Source organism: Paramisgurnus dabryanus, chromosome 10 (assembly GCF_030506205.2).
Source record: "Paramisgurnus dabryanus chromosome 10, PD_genome_1.1, whole genome shotgun sequence".
Lineage (NCBI taxonomy): Eukaryota > Metazoa > Chordata > Actinopteri > Cypriniformes > Cobitidae > Paramisgurnus > Paramisgurnus dabryanus.
The window spans coordinates 30892610-30918785 of record NC_133346.1 but is presented as its reverse complement, the minus strand read 5'-3'; the positions used below and the strand labels follow the sequence as shown (position 1 = coordinate 30918785).

General features: G+C 36.7%; 4 protein-coding genes across 6 annotated transcripts in view; 1 reads left to right on the top strand and 3 right to left on the bottom strand.

Annotated features, from left to right (window-relative positions):
* hint1 (histidine triad nucleotide binding protein 1) lies at positions 1–1374 on the bottom strand. The gene is made up of 3 exons (XM_065271683.2): positions 1214–1374; positions 594–698; positions 1–305 (listed from the first exon to the last, which is right to left on the bottom strand). Exons 1-3 carry the CDS (start codon positions 1322–1324, stop codon positions 141–143), a joined length of 381 nt encoding a protein of 126 aa, XP_065127755.2. The 5' UTR covers positions 1325–1374; the 3' UTR covers positions 1–140.
* Positions 1375–1769: 395 nt separating this feature from the next.
* Positions 1770–5895, top strand: ubxn8 (UBX domain protein 8). Its single transcript, XM_065240522.2, has 8 exons — positions 1770–1918; positions 2156–2281; positions 2373–2446; positions 2588–2710; positions 2859–2990; positions 3304–3345; positions 3434–3508; positions 3578–5895. Exons 1-8 carry the CDS (start codon positions 1840–1842, stop codon positions 3746–3748), a joined length of 822 nt encoding a protein of 273 aa, XP_065096594.1. The 5' UTR covers positions 1770–1839; the 3' UTR covers positions 3749–5895.
* Positions 5896–7145: 1250 nt separating this feature from the next.
* Positions 7146–24641, bottom strand: ppp2cb (protein phosphatase 2, catalytic subunit, beta isozyme). Its single transcript, XM_065271679.2, has 7 exons — positions 24211–24641; positions 13216–13425; positions 12954–13127; positions 12784–12873; positions 10394–10555; positions 10186–10304; positions 7146–7780 (listed from the first exon to the last, which is right to left on the bottom strand). Exons 1-7 carry the CDS (start codon positions 24310–24312, stop codon positions 7708–7710), a joined length of 930 nt encoding a protein of 309 aa, XP_065127751.1. The 5' UTR covers positions 24313–24641; the 3' UTR covers positions 7146–7707.
* A 496-nt stretch (positions 24642–25137) lies between these two features.
* tex15 (testis expressed 15, meiosis and synapsis associated) overlaps positions 25138–26176 on the bottom strand; it is a 25291-nt gene continuing 24252 nt past the window's right edge. For all 3 annotated transcript variants that reach the window (XM_073816091.1, XM_065271644.2, XM_065271645.2), the window contains one exon: positions 25138–26096. In XM_073816091.1, coding sequence (XP_073672192.1) covers positions 25412–26096 — 685 coding nt within the window. In that variant the 3' untranslated portion in view covers positions 25138–25411. The remainder of the gene's footprint in view (positions 26097–26176) is intronic.

The window sequence follows — 26176 nt, the reverse complement described above, 5'->3', positions numbered from 1 at the left end:
TAACAGTTTTACTTTCAGTTTTATTGCTTAGCTTTGCCTTTGTGTTTATTTCAATTATGTTTATCAACTACTGAACAATTTATTTGATTTACAATGTTCTGGCTAATGATACGCTGATCTGAGAGAGACAGAGAGAGACTTTAACCAGGAGGCCAACCCAACTGACGACCACCTAAAACATGAATGTGAATGTGATAAACGGATTGACCACCATCAGGACCTTCATTAAGCACCAGTCGATATCCTTTGGCTAATCCAATCTGATCGGCACACTTCTTGGCAACAACCATCAAGTGTCCTAGAAGCTGTACCAATACAAAGAAACAAGTCAGCCATATCCTGTATGTAAGTCTTACTTCAATCTAACATGACTAATTATGTTACTTTTGAAGTCTATTTGCATTATGTCAATGTCTGCACTTTAAAAAAAGGATAAATGGAAAAATAGAAAAAAAGAAAACTACTAAATGTTATAGTAACAGACAAAAAAAGTCCTGTATCTCTGTCCCTTATGCTTAAAGAGAAGACCTCTGCATGATTTTATGCCCATGATGAAATCACAAACATTAATTTCAGCCATATGAGATCCTGACCTCTTTATCGGCATCCTCTACTTTAGAGATTTGAGTGATGGGTTTTCTAGGTACCACCAGGAAATGTGTAGGGGCCTGAGGAGCCACATCATGGAAGGCAATGCACTGTTTATCACACACAAACAAAAAAATATGTGAATAAAAGCACAAAAACAATTCACTGGGAGTTACTATATAATGTATATTACAGTCTGGCCAGATTAAAGCCAATTTTGTGTATAAAGACAGACAGCAGAAAGTCACCTACAATTCCTAGATATTGTAGTGTTTATAATTCATATAATCTATAAAGTTTACTATGATTTATTAGAGTGTAATATAATAAACACTAGTATAATACATGATTTTTCATGTGAGTAACTTAAGTGACACTTCATACATGCGCGAGCAGCCATGTGAAACCTGGAACATTTCCAGATGTCCTAAATTTAACCGAAACAAAAAGTTAAACATTATTTTTGCAGCAAATAATGTTTAACTTTTTGTTTCTGTTAAACCGAAGCAGAATCTTTACTCTGAACCATCTTATAACTTCAATTAAACGCAGTGCGGCATTAAAGAAAATGTGCAGCATGCGATCACAGATGTGGATGTAATGTATCAGAAGAGCAGATCTGCACCTGATCATCTTCATATATGATGTTTGCAGGAATCTCTTTACGGATGATTTTGCCGAAGATCGTGTCACCGCCTGGCTGCGCGCTCAGCGCTCGCGACACCTCATCCGCCATGATCACACCAGGAGATCTTCTCCTGCGTACGACAGATGCCAATCATACACAGCACTAAACGCCTATTGGATGAGAATAAAAACTGGGCGTCCTTAAATGAGCGACAACAACCATTGGAGGGATCATCTGCTTTCATAATAAAAGTCAGATGTCAAATCTTGTAGTTTTTAATATGATTTAAAAGCGTTATTTATAAATTTTTAGTTTTTAATATGTATTGTACCCTGCTATGGTGTCAGTGCATATCATAAAAACTTCATTAATAGAGATGAACGAAAGGCTTTAGTTGAAATATTGAAATATTGCGATCTTGAGGTTGAAATATTCAGTGCAAACATAACCTCCCCATATATATTTATAATGGATGAAAGATATAAAATAGATGTCCAGTAAGGTACCTTAAATACTTACAAAAACATTAATTTGAACATTTCAGGTCCGTGGGCTTTTACTTTGAAAAATCTACTTTCGTTTTATTTGGTGAGCTGTAGTAATGTTTATACACTGTAGCTGACATGTCGAACAGAAATGCTGTGGTGTTTTGTGTTGTACTGGCTGGATTTTGCTTCATTTCATGGAAACGTTCGATAATAGGTAACATTAAATCAAATTTTATTTAAAAACAGTGTAATGTACAGCTTGGAATCGTAATATAAACATGTAGAATATTTATTTTGAAACAAATAAACAAATGAAACGGCTTTATTTCCCCACAACCTCATCCTGCTCTCTCTCTCCTCTGAGTCTCACTTTATCTGTGGAAGTAAAACCATAAACCACAGATCATGATTGATTATTTTTTCCACTGTGTGTGCGCATGCGTATTTTTAGGTGTTAAAGATGCTCTAATGTTGGCTGGTCGTGGGCTCATACTGTTGGCCATCTGTACATTGATGATCTACATCTTCCAGAGACTCAAGTCTTTCTTCTCTCCAGTGTGTCGAGAACTTCCAGCCAGTGAGTTTATTATGCAAATGTTTAATATCATATTTCAATAACATTATTAGAATTAAATCTATTTGATTTTAATTGTGCATCGTCTTTGCAGGTCCATTACATGAATCTACCAGATTAAAACAAGAACAAGCTAGAATAAATCAACAAAATAAACACAGTGAAAAGGTACAAGGATGTGCTGTCTCATCTGTTTGCCTTACATTTTAACTTGCTCCACTGTATGTGTAGTCAATATTACATTTATAGAACAATACATATCAAAAATGAAAATACTGTTTCTCACATTGTGTTTATTTTTTTTTTAAGACATCTGACTATGCCGAGGCCGTGATAAAGCCAAGACAGAATTCATTACACGAGCAGAAAATGGAGCGCTATCATCGTATGACAGGAGAGACGTGGAAACTCACACAGGGTTTTACTGTCGGGGTGAGAAAACACAACACCACACAACCAGTGTGTTTGTGAATGAGTAATACTACAGAATAGACACGTCCATTTAAGATCAGAAGAACTGTATTGTGATCATCACTATCACAAATGGGTCAATCTGTGATATATTGATGTGTTTGAGCAGGATGAGACTGAGACACACGATGATGATGATTTAGATATAAATGAGACTCCTATTCAGAGAGCCAAAAGGAGGCGGAGACTGCAGACCGCTGCTGGAGTTCCCATCCAACAGGAAGTCCCGAAACAAAAAATGGTGAGAAACTGTGAACTGTCACATTTAAATAAAATCACTTACACTGCAAAGTAAGACTTTGGGTTATACTTATCACAAAAATTAAGATGCACACTGATATATAATTTTAATACATTTATGCATTTAGAAGATGCTTTTATCCAAGTGCATTACAAGGTATACATTTTTATCAGTATGTGTGTTCCCTGGGATCAAACCCATGACCTATTGCACTGCTAACACATTGCTCTACCAATGAGATATACAGGAACATAATAGGATATTTGTTATGTGTTGCATAAGAGATGAAAGTCATTTTGTTCTCTTGTCGAAGGTGATTGTTTTACCCGATGAGCCTCAGCCGGACACTGCTGGAGTGAGTGAAACAAACAACAAGCACTTGTGGAAAGATCTTCCCACACTTTCATCCATCATAATGTTTGTTTTTGTCTAATTCTCTTTAGGTTGTAAAAATAGCCCTCAGATGTCCGAGCGGAAGAACAATCCACAGGAGATTCCTTAAAACCTGGAGCTCCCTGGTAAGCTATTCCTGATGACTGGTGTTCAGTGTAGAGAAGCTGAAAATAATTTATTTTTATTTTTATTAGCTGCTTCTTGATTGGATGAAAAAATCTGGGTATCCTCCTGCGATCTACACGCTGTGTACATCTTACCCCAGAAAACCTCTACTGATGGCTGAAGATGTTAACCTTGAGGACGCAGGGATCCTTATGGACACTGTGCTGAATGTTGAGGAGAAAGATCCATCTACTACTTAAGCACATCACTTTATATGACAGAATGCAACTAGCTGTAGTATGAAAAAATTGTCTTTTGCTTTTTGTAGCGTTTAATTAATTTATAAAGTAATGCAGATGGTTTCCATAAGTACTATGAATAGAATACATTTCTCTCATTTCAGTACAGGACTCATAAAATGCTTTTTTACTTTAATGTCTATGCATTAGACTGCAGTTTTTAACTTCTAAATTTATTCGGGTGAATCTCAACAACCTGTGTACATGTTGTAAAACTTTATATTTATATAAATAAATATATTTAATAATGGCATCATTACAGTACAGTGGTTCCCAAACTTTTCATTTTGCAATCCTACACTCTCAGAAATAAAGGTACAAAAGTTGTCTCTGGGACAGTTCCCTTTCAAAAAGGTACAGCTTTTAAGAGTGCATATTAGTACTTTAAAGGTACACATTTATACCTAAATGGTACATATAAGGACCTTTTTTAAATGGTACTGCCCCATTGACACCTTTGTGCCTTTTTTTGATAGTGTAGGTATAGTCTATACCGAGGCCCACCAACATATTTTTCAGCAGAAATATGAGAAAAATACACATTTTTATATATGAATAGTTTTTATTGACCTTGCCATTTTATTAATGAAATGTAAGTTTAATTGAAATACCAAAATAATTTATGGTATATCATATCAAAATTAAGTCATTGCTAGTCATTCACCACAACAGCAAAGCGACTTTGCGCAACCCACCTTCTCCCACTGTGTGACCTACAAGTGGGTCCCAACCCACAGTTTAGAAAACCCCTGTTCTTTATACCGTACTGAGAAGAAATTAAAACTAATTTAACAGTATAAACAGGTAGTATTTAAAGTATATGTTGGCTACAGGGTTTTAATCTTATTTCATATAAAGACTTTTTGGGGCAGTTTCCCGGACAGGAATTAGATTAGTCCTGTAATCTACCTCTATATCACTAACTCTGTTTGAAAACAAAATGTTACATTACGTGTGTTGAAGTCAAATGACATCAAGCTAAACAGGTCAGGTTATAAATCATTATTATAGGCTTGATTCAGGGAAGAGACTGTATTGAACTGTTCGGTGTGAGTTATGTACTAGCTCTTTTTTAAATGTAATGGAAAAACACAACAAAAGATTTTATAAATCAGCTTATGCGCTGGTATACATGGACATGATCGGAGGATGAACTTTACCTTCAGTGTCTTGAGAAACGTTAGCTGATGAGACATACGGTCCTTCACCATACACTACAAACTCACATTCAGATATCAGCCCCTTGGAAGTATAAGGTTCTGAGCAGTTTTGAGATATTGAGCTTCAAAGTTTTTGTATTACATATAGGAAAACTTATATGGGGAGCAAGTTTCTTTTAAACATGAAAATAACAGGGACCCTAAATGTATTCTAAATATACAATATCAAAATCCTCTCAAATTTGTAAATGGGTGTTTTTGGAATGAGTCAAATGCAGATAGATCCTACTAATTCTAAAAAACATTTTTGGGTTAGAATTATAAGGTTCTATCTGCCAAAACCTTATTAAATATACAACTAATATTGTAACAGTGTCTCAGAAAGGATTCAATTTTACTTTCTTATACATTTTATGACATGTATTTCATATTTTTAGCACTTCCATGTATTTGGGACATTTCAGATTAAGCAAGGAAGGTCTATATATTTTGTCCAGTGCAGATGTGAATTTTTTTAGACCAATTTAGTGGGTAATTAAACACATGATTGCAGAAATTGTTACTTTAATCTTTCTTTTGTTTAGACAGAAAACAGCTACTGTAATACATTTGAGCAGGACTTTATTCCATCGAAAGTGGGCCAAGTAAAATGTCTTTCTCTCTAGACATCAGTATGGCTGAAATAACATGCTTACATTTATTTTGTAATTAAGACCCCATCAATTAAATTGCTGACTATTTGCACTTTAAGACTTAACACTGTAAAAATTAAGACATTTTAAGACTTTAAAAACTGCAAGAGAACAGACATGCTTCAGAAATTGTTAATTGTCAGCATTAATAAAGTTTAATAATAATTCAAATGATTCACTGACTATATTTATATAAAATGTCAGACTCTTTTCTCTTAAACACAGAACTATAATACTCTGTGTGACTCTTTTTTTTTTTAAAAAACACAGAACTATAATATTCTCTGTGACTTCTTTTTTAAAACACAGACTTATAATACTCTCTATCTGTTAGTGCATGAATTTAAACATGGACCTCTGAGATGATGCCCAGTTTGGAGAGTACACTTGGTTTGGGTAATATGGATGTAGGTGCCAGGCTTCTCGTGAGTTTGCTTGGTCCTCTTAGGTCTACTTTAACTCTTGGCTCTGCATGTGATTTTGTGTAATGAAGAGTATATGGACACTGATCAAACACAAGATGTGACACTTCAGAAAATGGAACCGGTTTGTACTGAAACAGCTTGGAACATACCTAAAAGTCATACAAATCTATACTCTCATCTGTATGATTTCATATGGGTTGTTCCTGATCACCTTCAGTAAAACGTGTGGAAAGACAGAATTCAGACACTGCCATTGGCTTTTCAATATGGCGGTGCACATTGTCTACTCCTGCACTCCGGGGTGGCCTGGAGTTTTTTTTTTTTTTGAGGATGCCTTGTCAGAAAATCTGCCATAGCAAAGGCTATTATGGAATTTATGTTCTGAGGCACACAACTATCACTCCATGTTATCATCTTAGTGGCATGTGGATGATCACGTACAACGCGTTCAAATATTTTCATTAGTGCACTTGCAACATCATTTCCTCCCCTACCTGACATTACCTCTATTAAACACAGTAGCTTTATGTAGTAATATTACTCAAGTCAAGTTTCCACATATAAAGTTGATCCTGATTGGTCATCTTATGTGCATTCGAAGCGCTCACGCAGATAGAACCTTATAGAGCCAAGTTAGAGTTCGACTTTGTAGATAGAACCTTTTTGTTTTTTCAATAAAAATTCTCAAAATGTACACAACTTAAAAAAAAAGTCAGATAATGTCAGATAAAACCTTATAATTCCAAGGGGACGATATGTCTTCAAGGTCCATGATCTCTAAAAGCCGATGTTGAAATTTAAAATCACCTAAATAAACATGTCCCTACCCCAATAGAATCTGGACTTTCTTTTGATAGACCCACCACACACCTACACAATGCAGGCAACGATGTCAGTTAGTAGACATGTTGACTGACTACAAGTGTGTTTTGGTACTCGGCCTGACTCCATTTTCCAAAGTGTTTTTCAAAAATCAAATAATGTTTCACTTTGGAATCCACTCAATTCCTGATATAAAACCCCATACAATAACTCGCTAATGTCTCAAATAACAATTTTGAACAAAAGCACAACTAGCGTCTTGTTTTGTGTAGCTTGCGATTAAAATGACCTTTATTAGTTCAAATACACCAAAGAGGCTATCATTTATTGACAAATACACAGAAGACAGTCAACACAAAAGAAAGTAGAGGATCAGATGAGAGGACATATCAGGTTCATTTACTTCCCAATAGTATTTTTGGTGAAAAGAAAGGAAAATATGTACGCTTGTGCACTTGTATAAAATGTTACTGTATTTCACATGCCTGGCATCGCCAACACAAAGGAGGTTTATTCCAGTGATATTGTGATAAGAGACAGCTAGTTATCATGTTTTACTCTTGAGTATTGTACAATGAAGAATAAAGGGAACATGTCAATTCATTGTATACAGCAGGCAATTGTACTATAGTCTAAAACGAGACACTTGCAGCAGTACTGAAACAGAGCGATTGGATTTGGGCATTAAATGCTTGTATGGCACATTTTGGTCCGTGTTAGTGTTGTCATGTCAAACATATTCCCTCCCTATTATATACACACACACACACACTGGATGAATAGTGGTAAGCTGTCGCTTGCTTTAAAGGCCCAGTGCTCTCTTACAAGAAGTAGTCAGGGGTGCGACGGGTGACGTGAGGCTCTCCACGGCGAGGAGCTGGATCAAACTGAAGACTGAAGGGAAACAAAATAAATATACATAATGACTTCACATACTTGTCAAAATGATGTCATAATTCACTTACTCATAATGAAATAAACATCCCCTGAGCTATAAGTGTACTGTATTTAGATATTTATATTTGCATCAAGAAAATGTAAACCTTATTTTAGGAATGTGACTATTAAATTACTGTACATTTTTGTAAATATTACATTATAATCATTGCAATACATTATTTTATAACACTGAGAACAAAATAAAATAAAAAAAGATGTGCCTATTATGCTTTTTTGTACTTTTTCCAACATCAGTGAGTGTGTAATTGATGATGTTTGGAGATTTATTTTATACTCAAAGTATGACGCTCAAAGTTCTTTATATAATTGTATAAAATAATACAATGAATTCAAATAAACCCCACCCTCAAAAATATGCAAAAAAGGGCGAGACCTTGTTAAGCTGCTTTAGAGAAAACAACAAAGAAGAGCAGTCAGGTGCTTTAACATGCAGTGAGATTTTTACAAATATTTAAGTTTCAAACGCTCACTCCATCCAGCTTACAAAGCTTTTGACCCGCACATTAAACTGATGGTAAAGAGACCACTTCCAGCAGGACTCTTGCTGGGAAATCTGCGTTAATACTGTTCACCGTGTAGGACTGATGCCACTGTTTACATGTGAAAATCTACAGTGCGCACTTCCTGGTTAACTCCTGAAACATGGCTGAAGCAGGCGTAGTGATATTTCACACTGCCTGAAAATAGTCCCCTTGGTTACTTTCAATAGCAGGGAAATATTTTCGTGCAGTACGTAATATCACTACGCCTGCTGCAGCCATGTTACATCAGCAAAGTCCTTGATTATTACGCCAGTTTGAGAGTATAGTTCCTAGCCATATCGGCCTAGAAAATCACAACTTTTAATTTTCCGTCGGTCTTAGTACACTATGTAACTACAAAAGAATCAAGTTTTAAATAGGAAAAATATAGAAACTCTTTGGTTATTTTTTTAGCCGCGATGCAATGGTCTAATCAGATTCAATGGATTATCCTAAGGTATGCTAAAAGTGCTAGTGCCAGACTCTGAGATCAGCTGAATGGATTTCAAAACGGTAAAAATCAAACGTTTAACTCTAGGGAGCTGGAAAATTAGCATATTTTTTAAAAAGTGAATGTCCCTTTAAACTTAATAATAAAATAAATAATTATTATTAATTAAATCTAAAAATAATGTGTGATTTGAACAATCAACCATGAGAAAATATTGAAGTACAGCCAAGAAACAGAATAACAACCCTCAAAGGGATAGCTTACCTACCCAAAAATAAAAATTCTGTCATCATTTACTCACACTCATGTTTTACAAACCTGTATGAGTTTTTTCATTGTGACAACACAACAGAAGATTTTTGATAAATGATGGTAGGCACACAGCTGCTTTAACCATTGGTTTGCATAGTAGGACAACAAATATTATGGTAGTATTGTGATAAATAATGAAGAAAATATTTTGAGAAATTATGGTAAGCACACAGTTAACGGTACCCATAGAATTACATTGTACTTGTTTTTCCTACTAAGAAAGTCAATGGTTACAATCAGCTTAGGGTTGCCGCGGTGACAGAATTTTCCCACCGGTTATTCAGCGCGTCAAAAACCAGGTGATCCCGGTTTCACCGGGTGGGAGGGGCTTATAAATGCGCATGCAGACGTGCACATTTTACTTTCACTTTTGAATTACGTAACTGTTTGCAGTGCTTGCGTATGCTGCGTTAAATCGCGTATGAATTTGCATGCAATGCGAGTGCAACAGCTGGTTTAATTAAGTGCTTGAGTCAATGTGCGCAGGTAATTCTCACAGAACCCGCCAGTCCCAAGCAGAGCAACCAGCTACTTCTCCATTAAGCGCTGCTTGAATGAGGGGTTTATTATTTTTCTTGATGAAAAACACAACAACAAAACGATCTCGCTTATATTAAACATCATATACGTATATTTTAACAAAAACGAGTAAGCACGCGGCTTCTGCCATCGTCATTCAGTTGTAAGTGTTTGCTCTCTCTAACGAAACTAAATGATTTAATTAAACGAAAATATCAAAACGGCGGTAAAAGACGGTGTCGCGGTGGGCAAGTGATCTAACCGGTGAGAGGCTGAAGCACCGGTAATCACCGTTTCACCGACTATCGCGGCAAGCCTAAATCAGCTGTGTTTACCATCATTTATCAAAATATCTGCTTTTGTGTTCATCAGAAAAAAGAAATTCATACAGATTTAGAACAACATGAGTTAATGACAGATTTTTCATTTTTGGGTGAACTACTACCTTTAAGCAAATAAATATTAATTCATGACCTGGACATTGCTAGTTCTTCAGAGAACAAATATAAAAAGTATATGTGTAAAATAGAACTTACAATGAATATTTAAGCGTGTCATCCAGTTCCATAATCGCAGCCTGGTTGCCACAGCGATAGCAATAGTTTGGTGCACTAAAAATAGTGACAACATTCCTATCATGACACCAGTTGTACCCCTGATGGAAAAGAAACACATTTGAAGGTTATATTGCACTTTATCTATTATTATCATCATCATTATATTTCACTGAATTGTGTATCTCACCTCCATGACCAGCTGATGTGCACGTGAGACCAGTGTGAGACCGTTAGCGTGGTTGAAGGTTTCAGAGATGTCTTGGCCGAAGGTGTAACCAGCACCTCGAGGAGAGATTCCCCATCCGCCACGATCATCAGGATCTGACCAGAGCAGATCACACATCGGACCCTAAAACACAAACACATTACATAAGTCCAATTTAATGGTCAAAGCCTTCTTCATGAGAACTGCTGCTGCTGCTGTAGAGATGGCATTCATCTAAAACACACTTTAATCACGTTTAACATTTCTAAGATCAGCTGGTATCTTAGTTACTTCATCTGAAGAGCTAATAAAACAGGCAAAAAGACAGAGATCTCTCAGAGGTTAACAAAAGCCATAAATCTCATGTTAAGAATAAAGCACCCATAATCCCTTGCAGTGCAAAGAGCACTCTCAAAACAGACTCAAAACCTGTTTGATGCTCGTGTCTCACACTAAAAGCAAAGACATTTACACATTTACTTGATTCAGTAAGGCGTAAACTCATAAAATATCAACATCATGAATTAACTGGAAATAATTACAAATCAATCCCTGTTAAAAAGAAGATAATTATTGCTAAAGTCAGACAGCCATCTACTTTATTTCCAAAACCAGGGTTCCCACACCTTAGTTAACTTCAAATTCAAGGACCTTTCAATGACTTTCCAGGTCCAATATCCTCAATTTCAAGGACTAAATGTGGGGACACATTTCAAGTGAGAGCAAGGTTACATTGTATTACATTTAAAGATACATTATTACAGTTCTCTTTCGAGGGAACTCGCACTGCGTCACTGTGGTGACCCCTCCAGGGGTAAGTGCGTCTGAATGTATCAAATTCAACCAATGGTGAGGCTTAACGACAAAGACAGGGTAATGCGGGAGCCAGGAAGTATATCGCTATCTAAAATTAGGGCTGTTCCGAATACCATTTTTTGAGCTTCGAAGCTCTAGTAGAAATAAAATCGAATATTCGAAGCTTCGGAAGGAGGGGCTGAACCTATTTTTTCTCTTTAATAAAGGCAGGAATCTGTGTGTGTGTGTGTATGTGTGTGTCTGTCTATCCACAGTTTTATTATGTGGCGGATGTGTTGCTGCGAACTCAAGGGAGTGTAGTGCATTTTTTTCGTGCAATATGGACATGTGACACTTCTAGAATTAATAAACTTTAAAAATACTACAGAACAGCGCAAGCCGGAAGCGGCGTGCCTGTCATGCATCATGCGAGAACAGCATTAGTGAAACAAAACACAAGACCAATACTTTTAATAAGGTAGCCTATTTTCTAACAACATTTGTCTAACAAACAAACATTCCCGTATCAGAAATTAGCAGCACAGTAATTACTGACAACGTAGGGTAGGCTATTTAAATAAAACAACGAAAATAAATGAACGAAGTTCAACAAACTGTAATAAAACGGTAGCAAACTTTCAAAATCAAGTTTATTTATTATAACACTTACACCATCCAATATGTTTTTTTCATCAGAACAATAATGAAGATATTTTGCAGAAACCCCAGTGCTCCGTCATGCAAGTCAACCGATCCGCACACTTTAAGAGCTAAAGCATATATATCCAATACAAAAGTAATCCCCCATATCTCCGTGTGACATATTGACGTCTTGTGAAGCAAATCAATCAGTTTTTGCAAGAAACTGAACGTTATTTACAACACTATTAGCGTGAATGCCAAAGCAGGAAGCGCGCTTTCCGTTCGAGGCGATCTCTTCTTCTACTGGTGGAGTTTGATGGCTGTTGGCTATGGATGTTGGTCTCTCTGCGCCACCTACAGAGCGGGAGTGTGAAGCGCACTTCCTGCTTGGCAAAAGCTCTGCATTAACGCTGAAAAATATTTATATATATATATATTCGAATCTCAAAACTGAAAATCGAATGTCAACCCACCGAACGAATATTCGAATATTCGAATTTTCTGGTCCAGCCCTATCTAAAATATTGCCAAAGACAGCGTTACAAGGACGCAGGAAGTATGGCAATGGAGACGCAGCGTCTCGTTCCCTTCTCAGGGAACAACAGTTACATACGTAACCCGAGACGCTTTCATGTGTCAAACACAACTATGCAAAAAAGCATTTTTTTATAAATCAACATTCGCATACAGCAAACAGTTTAGCATGTGTGCTTAAAAAGTCTAGAATTTTTATGATATTAACCTACACTACACAGGGAATAATACAGATTTTTTTCCAGAAAAACTTCTTGCATAAAATAGATTCAAGCACTTCAATGACCTGTATCTTTTTTCCCAGATTCACAAACTTTCAACAATTTCAAGAATCCGTGGGAAGCCTGTAAAACATATAAAGCCATTTTTCTTTGATGTGGTGTAGTGAATGTGCTTCTGACCTCATGAGGGACCTCCTGCAGACGATCCAGAGCACGAATGTGATCCAGTGTGTCTATAGATGGAGACAGACCACCGTGCAGACAGAAGATCTGATAGGACGAGATATATTTAGGTTATCAACACACATGAGCCCTAAATGCTCTGATATCAATCTGTCTCTATATTATACCTGTCCATCCACAAGTGCTGTGAGTGGAAGGTAGTCGAAAAGATCTGTGAAGTATTTCCAGACGTTTGCGTTGCCGTATTTCCTCAAGCACTCGTCGTAGAAGCCGTACACCTGTGTGATCTGTCTGCTCTCGTGGTTTCCCCGCAATATCGTGATGCGCTCTGGGTATCGAACCTGCCGACGGGGTAGATGGCACGAAACGTTTCTAACATGAAATTTTCTATAAACATTTTTGTACGTTTAGATTTTGTTTTAAATTTACCTTTAGCGCAACGAGAAGTGTGACTGTTTCCACCGAGTAATAACCTCTGTCTACGTAGTCACCCATGAACAGGTAGTTGGTGTCGGGTGACTTTCCCCCGATTCTAAAGAGCTCCATCAGGTCATGAAATTGACCGTGTACATCACCACACACAGTGACGGGACAGCGGACCTCCTGCACATTGGACTCTTTAGTGAGAATCTCTTTAGCCTGCAGGTGTAAGAACAGCTGAATGTTAGTTACAGATCCTTATAGCAGTCACAGTGATATCCAAGTCTAGATTCATCTAAATCACATATCATGAGTGATTCACACTAATAAAAAATGTTTGTTTAGAGAAGCATCATATATTAATGTTCATCAGAGCTGGTTAGGTCTTCCAGTTATTATAGATAGATACTCATAAAAGATGTGAAACGTTCAATAAAACTGCTGCAAGTCCAAGCCACGTAAGCATAATCTAACCTAAATGTAATGCAACATCAAGATCAAATTAAAGGAATAGTCTACTCATTTTCAATATTAAATAGGGATGCACCGGTTGACCGGCCAGAGATCGGAACCGGACGGTTTTTGCGCGATCGGCAAACGGCCGTTTTTGTATTTTTTCGGCCGATTTTTGCGGAAGTGCACCCGCGTGCACAGACTACATTTTTATCATTCGCAAACATGTGTTTTGTGTAAAAGCATTTCGAAATCTGTGCGCAGGACATTAAGATTGCAAGCTGCAATGTCTGTAAAGGACAAGTTAATCGCGGAGATTAACAACACTACATGTATGGTGGAATAGCACTTTTGGGAGTACTTGGACTCACCTGAAAAATCTGCTTCCCTTCTCCCTCTCATAATGTTACTGCGCCGAGTCGAAGTACTCCCAAAAGTGCTATTCCGCCATACAATATAGTTACCCTTTTAAATCCACTTAGAAAAGCGCTACGTTTTAATTTTTACCACCAAACTTGCTCGTATAACTACTCGTCTTAAATAGGAAAAACGTTGATGTGTTTGGTCACTTCTAACTTTATCTCTGTTTGGTGCTATTGAATGAATGGGGCTAAGCTAAATGCTATTGAAGTGTCGCAGTGCGCCCCAGCGCTTACGTGCATGCACTAAGATGATAGAGGGATGTATCAACTCTTCTTAGTTTAGGTAATAACATAGTTTAATATTGAAAATGAGTAGACTATTCCTTTAAGATAACAAAAGAAATCAAATGAAATAAACATGAAGATGATATCTGCCAGCCACAAAATAAGAGCATTAGTGAGCTGATAAACATTAGAGACACTATAAACTTGGCTGAGATGAAGTACAAGCATAAAATATTTTAAAGTCTGTATGACTAAACTCAAACAGATCTCTGCGGTGAGAAAAACCACAGTCACCATGGAGACGGTGTAAGTGTGTTACCAAAGACATTTCTATCTAGCACCGAAGGGACTTTTTTTATGGAGTAATGTCTGTTTCAGACTACATGAGCTTAAGTCATCATAGACAGAGACATGTCAGATTACACGGTTATTATTAGCATCATAGTTTCACATTAAAATGCGCATTGCGTGCTTTTCCTCACATGAGAGGGTTTGTGGGCTTCACTTTGCACGAGAGAGTTTGTAATGCACACAGATTCCTGTGTCTTGGACTCTTGCTCAGACCTGAATGTGCCCGGCATGGATTCCTAGCACGTGAACTTGTAATACAGGCAGCTTTGACGTTTCCTTGCAGGTTGCTAAAACCAGCGAGTTTGTTGTTCCCACTCCCTGGCACACAGGAAATTTTAGAGCACCTGAACTTAATGATAGGGAATTAATGGCATCAGTTTTAAGAAGGTTGCGGTCATGGCAGTGTTGCCCTTGCTTCTTTTTTGTCCAGCAAACAAGTGACATAAATAAGTAAAAAAAATGAACAAATAAATAAATGAGCAAACTGCTGCCCCACCCCCCGACATTATTGTGTATCAATAGAACAATCTCAAAATGGAGCATATCACCCAACACTATAGCCTTACACTAATTAATGTACTCATCGGGTTGCTGAAGCGGCTATTATTCACTTGCATTACTCTGTATTGTTTTTTTCATGGCTCAAAATGAGGTGGAACCATCCTAATTATGTGCACACCTGTGCATAACTTGAACTGACAAACTCTTTAAAAGCAACGTATTTCCTAAAAATTCTACTTTTCTAATAGTTATTATAATTACATGACTGAAGAAAATGGCATATTTCAAGTAAAATAATATTTTATAAACAAGAAGCAATGTAAACCTAACAGCTAATGTGTTCATTTACACAAATTCAGTCAGATTTTTGCACAATCTGTGTTGTAGGGTGTGGTGGTGATTCGTGAATGTGAGTGACGAGATGCAAGACTTGATTGTTTTATCTCGTATAGTGTGACATAGTATATGCCAATAGGGCTGTCAACTTTATTCGTTTAGTCGATTAATCGGTCGATGCTGTCTTTGTCGACTGACATTTTCATTGGTCGACCAGTTGCATAATTTATTTATTTTCACCAATAAATACATTTTCATTGATTTACTCCTTGATATTTATTCCTTTAAAAGCAGTTACATATTACTGTATTCTAAATATAATTAGCCTATGTTTTATCCCCAACTTTAAATGCTTTAATTTAGGCTATTCTGTAACAGCGACACAGTTTAGCGCACCACGTAGAACACTCTTGAACCGCACCTGTGGCTGGCTGCACTGCTACTTCACTCAGAAAGGAATATAGGTAGTTCTGCTGTATTCATTCAGTTCAAACGCTACATGTTTTGGCTTTAGTCAGCAAAATGTCCAAGAAATCTAAATCTTTTGTCTGGCTGCATTTTACAAAAAAAGCTCACGGAGTTTGAGTTTGCCTGCTCACAAGGTTTGCGAAAAGTAAACGCTACAGTCTAATTTTCTGTAAATTCTTTCATTCGAATAGTAAATAAAATACAGTAATAAAATAATTTAAATGAGAGTCTCTCCTGGTTGTGTTCCAAATTATTAACATTTACGTCTTTAAGGCTATAAGTAAATTCCAGATTAAGTTTTGTTTTTGTAAATCCTCAGACATTATTTTTACCACTTTATTAAGTTTTGCTTTGTAGAAAGCATTTCTTTAAAGTGAATTTCGTTTTGTATAAATTGTTTCTTAATTTTAATAAATGTTTCATCAACCAACTGCATGTATTTATTAAATAAAAAGCAAAAATAGCAAACAATATAATAACCGCGCATAGAGGCGCCGGCACGGCGCATTCACTTGCATTGCATTGTTAACTAGAACGCACCTCATCATAAATGAATAAAACTCAGCGTATGCCTATATGCCTCATACATTAGCATAAAAAATATCTGTGCTGCATTCGTTCCAGAAGATGACAAAGGCTTTCTCAAACATAGTGAGTTAGACCCCATTTTCTTAAATGAGCTGCGGCAATGTTTTAAATGAGGTTCTAACGCTAGACAAACGCCTTTATACGATCACCTTCGTACCCAAACCATTTCAAAACTGAGGAGCCACTTGTCCTCCGATTCATATCCTCCGAATAATGTAACAAAATGAAAATAAACCCATCCTACTACAGCCTATTATTATTAGGATTGTTTTTAGGCTATTTGTGTGTGTGTTTGTTTTAAAACGCCTAGATCGGCTGGAAAAAAGTCAACCCATAACTTCAAATTAAAGAAGAATATACAGCCTGTATAAACGAGAGCTTTTAGGAGTTTTCATTATTTGGCATTTTTAGCAGTTATATTTTTTGTAGCATGCGGGTGTGATCAGGTGCGTGATTGTGACAGTCACTATAGACCTAGTACAGAGCTCCTCACTTTGCAGTTAAAAAAAAAAAATCACTAAATTTTCAAAGAATTGTATTATAATTATAGTTGTATGTATTATTATTGATGTTTTTTCGTTGTTGTTTTATAAATTCTCTATAACAATTGTTTAATAAATGTTCAATCAAAATGCAAAACATTGCTTGTTTTTTTTTTATTTTTAGTCGACTAATCCATGCGCAGGACAGGACTTTAGTCGAATAAGAATTTCTTTGGTTGACTACAGCCCTATATGGCAAACAACCAATTATGCATCTGCGCCAATTCATGACATCCCAACATTAAGACTAGGAACAGGGCTGAGCAATATGGCCAAAAAAAAATTAACAAGATTTTCTCCATATCTGTCGATATCGATAATTATCACAATAAACAGCAAATCTTTATTCCTTTCAAATTTAGATGGTCCACGTTTACCAATACTTACTTTGTAATTATAGACTTATAGAATTATATAATTTCTTAGCATCCTCGTGTTCTTAAGGGTGACGTCAATTTAAATGATGAAATAGGTTTATGGTGTTGCCTGCTTTTGATGGCCGGAGTCAGCTGCACAGTTTGCAGTGCATATCAATCTGTTTTGTGTCAGATTGCAAAAAATCTCCAGACTACTGAAGAGAGATCTTTCTTGTCAACAATGTCTATAACCTTCTTGCTAGTCGTGGGCGCTGCATTTTCTTCACTGATGCTCAATTTTCTTACTCCACTTCTCCAAGTCTTACTGACACTGTGACTGTGTTAACCAAGACTGCAATATGCCTGCACAGCATTATGCATATTGCGTAAACATTTGATCAGCTATCAAACGGTCATTGTCGTTTTAACGAGAAAATTATTGTGAAAATTAATGCTATCGAAATACCCCCAGGACTAACTAGCACAGAGGTGGGCATTCCTGGTGCTGAAGGGCCACTATCCTGCAAAGTCTAGCTCCAACCCTAATCAAACACACCTGAAAAATCCAATTTAAAAGCTTCGTTATGACTTGGATATGACATTCAGGTTTCTTTTAGGGATGTTAACCGATGACCCTTTGACCGATGGTTGACCGTATCAACGTTAACCGGTCAAAGTTGTCGGTTAAAAAAAGGGATCTGTAAATTAGGCTATTATAGACAGTGGACTAAACGCTACTACAGTTAGTCATCTCTTTCTTTCCAAGATCTTTTTGTGTGAAGTGAACAAATCCCTCACACTCAGTTTTTCATAACTGGTCTGTTTGTACTTTATAAACCAATAAAAAAACATTTGGCGCGAGGTCACTGCGTTTGGTTTCATGCTCACAAGGTTTGCGAAAAGTAAATGCTACAGGCTATTTTTTGATAAATTCCTTTATTCGAATAGTAAATAAAATACAGCAATAAAATAATTAAAATTAAAGTCTCTCCTGGTTGTGTTCCAAATTATTAAAGGGGTCATATGATGAAAATGTTAGCATTGCCACTTTGTAGGTTTGAGCAAAAATGTGTCGTTTTGGGTGTGTTTTTTAAAATGCAAATGAGCGGATGAAGTGCAACCACTGATCACAATGATGGTGGTTTGTTGTAATTGAAACTCTATTGTGCTGTCAAGTCCTTCCTTTCTCTTTCTTTCTCTCTGCACTAAACGGCAGTGCAGTGGTTGGAGAGTTCAGATTAAGGAGGCGGTATTATTCTAATAAGATATCCTTATGACATCATAATGAAAGCCAAATTTCAATGACCTATTTTTGCTCACACCTACAAAGTGGCAATGCTAACATTTTCATCATATGACCCCTTTAACATTTATGTCTTTTAGGCTAACAGTAAAGTGCAGAGTAAGTTTTGTTTCTGTTAATCCTCAGCCATGATTTTTACCACTTTATTAAGTTTTGCTTTGTAGAAAGCATTTCTTTAAAGTGAATTTCGTTTTGTATAAATTGTATCTTAATTTTAATAAATGTTTCATCAACCAAATGCATGTATTTAATAAATAAAAAGCAAATATAGCAGAGTATATAATTACCGGTCCGTGCATGAAGGCGCCGGCACTAGGGTTGGGCGATGTCCCCATAAATTGGCAGTTGACGATGGTTACGTAAACCATCGCGATGGACGATGATATCGTTAGGCGGGGGGGTATTTTAATTTTTCGTTATTATTCGTTATTATATAATTTTTATTCGTTATTTTACTTTATTACTTCCACTTAAGAAGAGTTGTGCACTTTTTATTTTAATATATATTTTACATAAATACTATTCTGTACTTAAAATCTATAATTTTGTTATTTTACTATCCCAACTAATGTCTCTTTCCTATAGGTTGCACATAAGGGGAAAAGGTAGCTTTAATCCACTGAAGAAGAGTTGTGCACTTTTAAGCACCTTTTAATCTCTTTACATAAATATTTTTTTCTATTTAAAAGCTATAATTTCATTATTTTACTAACCCAACGACTCCTCCGCGCTTTCCAAATTTTGCACGTAAATATCTGCGCATATGTGCCACCAGTACTCCGTCAGAGAGCGGGTCTTCAGCACCGCGGGGAGCAGCCAGCACTTCAATCCGCAGCTTATTAAAACTAGACAAAGTGAACAGGGCCAGACACATCTAAATTTAAACATGGTCTGTGTATGTAAATCCCGCGTTTCGGTCGGAGTGTTGTTCCCGTTTTCTTGTTCTTGACGTTCCCTGAATTCTGGGTTTATATCTTAATCTGCCGCTTCAGTGCAGTATAGCCTCAATGTAACAATGAGCACGATCTCCCGAGACACTACAAAAGGCTACTAATAAATGATTAATATGGGCTGTTTTCTTGTACAAAATTAAATATTTTAAGATAAATGTACAACATGTAAAAAGACAAGATTCTAGCAATGTCAAGATTAGGGATGGGCATTTTCCAGTAATTTACTAATTTTTTTAATATTTAATTTTTCGAATATTTAAGCTCTTAAAGAACGAATATTCGTTTATTTAAATTATGTTAATTAAGACATGCGTGTTTTGTATTTTTCATTTTGTCATAATTTCACAGAAGGCTTATAATTAGGAAATATCCACAGCAAGCTAAACTTATATTTAATTATTGCCATTAAACTGCCATGTGCAGTTATCCGGTTAATTTTCGAAAGAGCACCGCAAATAATAAATGTTCTCCGTTTCATTTCGTTCTCCATGTCTGTCTCTTTATTAACAAAATAAAGTAGACTTTATAACAGAAAGCTTACAAATCTCTCATGATGTGTTGATTCGGGCGGCGGAGAACAAACGTTTAATAACACGTGAGCCCTCACTGAGCCAGTGGCCAAATACGGCGCGGCGGGGACAAACCCGGAGATAAAAGGAAAAACTTAAATTCGTCTGCAATCTGCATTGCCAAACAATCTGAAATACATACAAATTAATGTTCATGTATATTTTACATTTAAGTCTGTAAAAGACAGTATAGATGAAGTGAAAAACCATTAAATAAGTTGTTACCCTTTGGTGGCACATTAAAAACAAACAAACATTCGAATAGCATTTTTTAAATTCGAATTATTATTGCCATTCGAATATCCGTGCCCATCCCTAGTCAAGATCAAATGCCCGACATTTCACAGACTAACACACGTCACGTCTCACGTCTTCTATTTAATTTATAGACCAATTCACGCAAAGATATTAGGTTAACTATAGTCTATATAGAAGAGAGTAAGTGTATGTCGACTCGCAGCGGAGTGGGGAGGGGGCGTGGCATCACGATGGTGTCTCTCCATCGTGATGGTTGACTGACATCACGATGATATCGTCTATCGGCACAACCCTAGCCGGCACGGCGCGTTCACTTGCATTGCATTGTTAATTAGAACGCACCTCATCATAAATAAATAAAACTCAGCGTAGGCCTATATGCCTCATACATTGCATTTAATATCTTTGCTACATTTGTTCTAGAACAAACACAGTGCGAGACCTGCTTTGGCCGGTGCGTCTTTTACACATTCTGAAGGTGTCTGTTTAATCCATTGTTTTTATCGTGTTGCAGTCTATTAGGCAACATTCCGCATAAGATGGGTTTAGATTTGGAAATACATTACATCTATATTTCAGTGGTAACAGAAAAGGTGATGATGATCATCCTATGTCTTTATTATTACTACCCCAAACTAAAGCACAGTCTCTTCTGAGCTGTCATTTTCTTAAATGAGCCGCGGCAATTTTCAAAGGAGCTTCACAAACGCCTTTATTTTCAAGTTCAACGCGATCACCTAGTACCTAAACTATTTCGAAACTAAGCACGGCGCCGCGTTTGCGGGACTTATGTTTCGCGCTGTAGGGGATTTAAAAAGTGTTGTGAGGTCTGTGTGTGAGCCGGAGGCAGAGCGCAGAGAGATGCGAATTGCGAAATTGCATGCGCGGCTCGAAATGGCTGTTATTTTAAATAGCATGGCATATTTTAAACTAATAGGCCTATCGGTTAACCGGTTTCATCCGGCTAATGAGGCTCGGTGGCTGGTCAAGAAAATGTTTCGTTTTCGCCATCCCTAGTTTCTTTAATTAGGGTTGGAGCTTAACTTTGCAGGACCAGGAATGCCCACCCCCGAACTAGCATTTTGAACTCTTTTGGCTGTGCACAACAGGTTCCATAATCTTTCAAGCAAAGCTTGATGGTATTGATACTGCTAGGTGTAATAATGCAACAGAGGAAAGTATGTGGAGATATGGTAACAGTACATTTGCCTTTATGATGTTTCTTTAAGGGACACGTACTATTAACTACACATACAAAGATTTTAATCAAACATAGACGGATTAAAACCATATAGCACAAATTATGCATTATGCAAACTTACTTTATGGGATGCATACAGAATTTATGACAGCATTGTAAAGCATGATATCTATTGACGTAATTTTGTTACAAAACTGAAACTGTATCCGATATAGAGAAGAGATATTTAAAATTAAATGAAAAAATTAATTGAATTATTAAAATTATGATCTCCAAAGTTTACAAAATTCACAGTAAAATACAGATAAAACCGTTCTGTGACTCTGTAACTCTTCTAAACAAAACTGCATTTATTAAAGTAAAAGTCCTATATTCTCTAATACTATGCCTTTGTAAATCTTTGGACAAAAATTTAATTATGTTTTTGTTCAACATTCACCGAGTCATGATGACATTAGACTATGACACTGTCCTTTAGTTTAACATCAGCTGCTTTCAATAATTTAAAGCCTGAGGCACATGTCAACAAATGCTGTTACACCTGTTATAATGTAAATAATGTGCGTTACTGAAGCTTATTCTTTAAAGGTATGGCGGAGGATTTTCTGTTTACGGGTGGATCATCAAGACTATTGGTCCTCCTAGCTGTCAACCAGGAGTGTTGTGCAATTGCATTTTTTAAAAAGTGGAGAAAGGCGGTTCTTTTCTAAAATTTGAGAAAATCCTCCGCTATACCTTTAACCAGATACTGGTACAGATTACAGGCATTTATTTATTTAACAAACCAACTACCCAGAAATAAAGCTGAATCGTGCATTAAAACAGATTGACATTGGCAACAGCTGTTTATAAATGAACTGTTATTTACTAAAATATATATTTTTGTGCTTACTTAGGCACTAAGTAACCGATCTTAACTCCTAAAAGAAAAAAATATATAGAAGAAGAACTAATAATTTCATTGTAAAAGACTTTTCTACTAACGTTACACATAATAATGGTATGACGCCAAATCTCAATTCACACACTTCTGAAAACTGTGACCCAATCTGTGAAAACCCAGTCAGTCGTCATAAAATCATCCTACACAACGTTAAGAATCTTGATATTTTCGGAGAAACATATTTGTGCATTGGGCTTTTTATGTCTGTAATTGTGTCTATATCTGTCATTACACGGACCAGAACAGCACGAAAACAATGTGGATTAAAAGCGTATTGAAGAGGTTTTGCTCATAAATGGAGAAATGCGCAGGTAAAAGAAAGTAATGTGAACTTGAGATTGTTATTAAACGCAGCCGGTGTAAAAGCACAATGGCCACGCGCAGCAAACGCTCTCTGCAGACGCGCTGCACAGTGCTCACCCGGCGTTTGAATAAACTAGACACTGATTAGCTACTTGCTCTACGTTTCTTTAAAATTAACAGCAAGACAACTAACAGTGAATGTGCGTTCAAGAGAGTTAGTAGATTAGCATGGGAGGATTTGAACTTGAAAAGCGGAGTGTATTGCCGCCTTTCCGCGAATAAAACAACATTCGTCGTTCTCATGGTCATTGATGTTTATTTTCATGCTATAAATTAACTAGAAGGAAGAGATGATTTGAAAGGTGAGACTTTGTTTAATATGTTAAATCTCAAAAGTGACCGAAAAGTAACCTGGTCTGTCCTGTATGTCAGCGCGTTGTCAGTGTCTGCTCCGCTCTGTATTTTTCACTGCATGAGAACGTGAGGGGGCGTATAACACAGACTGTTAACAGTTGTTTTTAATTAGTATTTAACAATTCTTTATGATAAAAAAATGTTTAAAAAAATACTTTAATAACACGGTTTTGTCGGTTATAGAGTTCTAATGACGGTGTTCAACTATAACCGTCGGTCTCACGGTTATATAATGACCGTCACACCCCTACTGGCAACCGTGTGTTTTTTTGAAATATTTCATTGCTTTCTGTTAAATTGTTCAAAGTTATTACTGTTTAAAACACACTTGGCATCACATTCATGATTTTATGGTAAAATGACACTTTCCCGTCAATCCACGAGCATTTAAACGAGCAAAACGCCCCCCACTGACGGTTATGTGACGAACCGTCACATTTGACTCCCGTCATAACCGTCATCACCAATTCTGAAACCGGCACACCCCTAGTGACAAACACATATTGGTGTACACACACAGATAAAACAACACATTCTGATAACGGGGCACAAAAACATCATTACCGGTGATCCTGTAATCCAATTCATGTATACACATGTAGTTACATGTTACTCTTGGAAAACTTGTGAAATGATCTCTCATCGAGCATTCAGTGCTCTATACTAAAAGTCTTTAAAAACCTCTCTCTGGTCATATTGTTTAACAGCTCATATCTCTGGTGTTCGTTTATCTGTTAAATAATCATTGTTTATGTGTGTGCCAGTATAACATATATGTTAAATAAACCCATGTAAGTTAATTGACTGATGGTTTGTACCTTCTCACAGAGACTCCTCACTTGATTCTCGGTCAGTTGTTTGCATTCGTTCAGCTGCTCGACCCACTGGTCCAACTCTTTCGTAAACACTTTATCATCCATCGCTTATTTTTTCTGATTCCTCGTGTATTAATAGCTTGTTTTATGATAACGATCCACTTTAATCCAATACTGCCGCACTCACGCGCTGCGCAGGGCCGACGCGACGCGCATCTAACCGCAAACACTGCTGTTCAACACAAATATCGCCTCACATAACGCGCGATTCTCTAACGGTGACTATTGGTATCTACACGTTTGTTTGTGCGATATCAGACACGATATCTATCGACAATGTCTGCTGTCCGTCGCTGTTCAGTTTTCCGCTGGCTCCTCGAGCTTCCGACCTTCCTCATGAACGCGCTGTGTAATGGCCGCGCGTGACGTCATTAGGAAGGCGCGGCGCTTCACGAGGTGCTGCCCCCTGTGGCCAAGAGGACCAATAACAACATACGACATTGAAATCTTTATTTGCCCCTCTATAAATAAATATCTAAGACCTCAGTCAGTGGGCAGTTGCTGTCGTGAACAAGTTATCTATACATTAACTAATAATTGATTAACGTTTAGAGTAATCATTTTATTTTTGCATGTATTCTTGTGAGATTATTAATTACAGAGGGGGCTATTTATACAGAATAAATTAATGTAAATTGTTTTCAAAACAAAAAAACTATAAATCTAAAAAACTCAAAATATAATGTACATTAAAAGGCACCCTATTCACAACCTATTCTCTATGCAGTGACGTTGCAGTAGTTGTATGATGGGAAAAGTATTACCTCTTTATTTTTGCTGAAAAAATGAATTAAACACGGTGCCAGCTGAGCAATTGGAAAACTGAACATTACATCTAAAACAATTCTGATAAAGAAATTATTACTCATGTTAAAATAATAACAACTCTTTATTAACATAACTTTGATCATTAGAACAATACATTATCTGTATAAAAAGTTGTCATATATGAAACGGTTTACTTGTAAATGTAAATATATATTAAAAATATACAATACATTTGTTTTAAAGTACTGGGTACACATTTATGAAAACACCAAGACATAAAATCTGTTCAGGTTTTAATAATTTACCTATAAATAAAATTGATTCACAAAAATTACATTTATTAAGTCATTAAATCATAGTTGATAGTACATTAGGTCTAAATGGTGTTAGGATTATATCTAGTATACGGGTGACCGGCTGCAGTCGAGTCTGTGCTGTACGTTTGTCCATTCAGAAGAAAGTATGGGTAGTTAATGGCTGGAAACATGTTGGACACAGGGACATGTGTCAAGGAGTTGGAAAACGTCTGCACTGACAGAGGAGGAGGAGGAGCTACAAAATTTGTGTTCAATGGAAAGTTTGGTAAATTGAAAGGCTGTGCCATGGCTAAAGTGAACTGGTTTACTGGTTCTTTTGAGGCCACAGGACAATGTAATACAGTGCCAGTTTGTTGATGTTTAACACTGTCAAATCTTGGACGTATAACACCAGATTCTTGTTGTAAAGTTGTTTGGGGAGCCGAGACTGAAGGCCATTCCTGTTCTCTGAGCGCCTGAGCCCTCTGTATATCTGCTGAAGACGTCCTCGGCTCAGACTTTGATGAAGTTACTCGTCTTTTAGACAGAAGGTGAGTCTTGATTTCAGCGTGTACATGTGATGTTGAAGGTTTGTTCCAGTCTAACACATTTTTGCCCATCATTCCCCAATTCACTGAATTGTCTTTTTGATGACGTGTTTGATATGGTGTTGGGTTCACAGTGTGAACTTTAGGAGTAGGTTGAAACGGTTGGTTGGCACACTTATCATTCATGTTACATGCTTTTATGGCTGGATAAGATTTCCTGAGGATGGCAGAGAACATTTATTACCGACAAAATTAACAACAAGGTATCCACATTGGTTCAACTGCCAAATTAATTTG

Coding starts and splice junctions, on each gene's coding strand:
- ubxn8 (XM_065240522.2), top strand. CDS start 1,840: ATGTCGAACAGAAATGCTGTGGTGTTTTGTGTTGTACTGGCTGGATTT. Junction 1,919..2,155: donor ATGGAAACGTTCGATAATAG/GTAACATTAAAT, acceptor GCGTATTTTTAG/GTGTTAAAGATGCTCTAATG. Junction 2,282..2,372: donor GTGTCGAGAACTTCCAGCCA/GTGAGTTTATTA, acceptor TCGTCTTTGCAG/GTCCATTACATGAATCTACC.
- hint1 (XM_065271683.2), bottom strand. CDS start 1,324: ATGGCGGATGAGGTGTCGCGAGCGCTGAGCGCGCAGCCAGGCGGTGAC. Junction 699..1,213: donor TCATATATGAAGATGATCAG/GTGCAGATCTGC, acceptor TGTGATAAACAG/TGCATTGCCTTCCATGATGT. Junction 306..593: donor TAGAGGATGCCGATAAAGAG/GTCAGGATCTCA, acceptor GTATTGGTACAG/CTTCTAGGACACTTGATGGT.
- ppp2cb (XM_065271679.2), bottom strand. CDS start 24,312: ATGGATGATAAAGTGTTTACGAAAGAGTTGGACCAGTGGGTCGAGCAG. Junction 10,305..10,393: donor CACATCAGCTGGTCATGGAG/GTGAGATACACA, acceptor CTTTTCCATCAG/GGGTACAACTGGTGTCATGA. Junction 7,781..10,185: donor GACACGCTTAAATATTCATT/GTAAGTTCTATT, acceptor GTTTCCCTTCAG/TCTTCAGTTTGATCCAGCTC.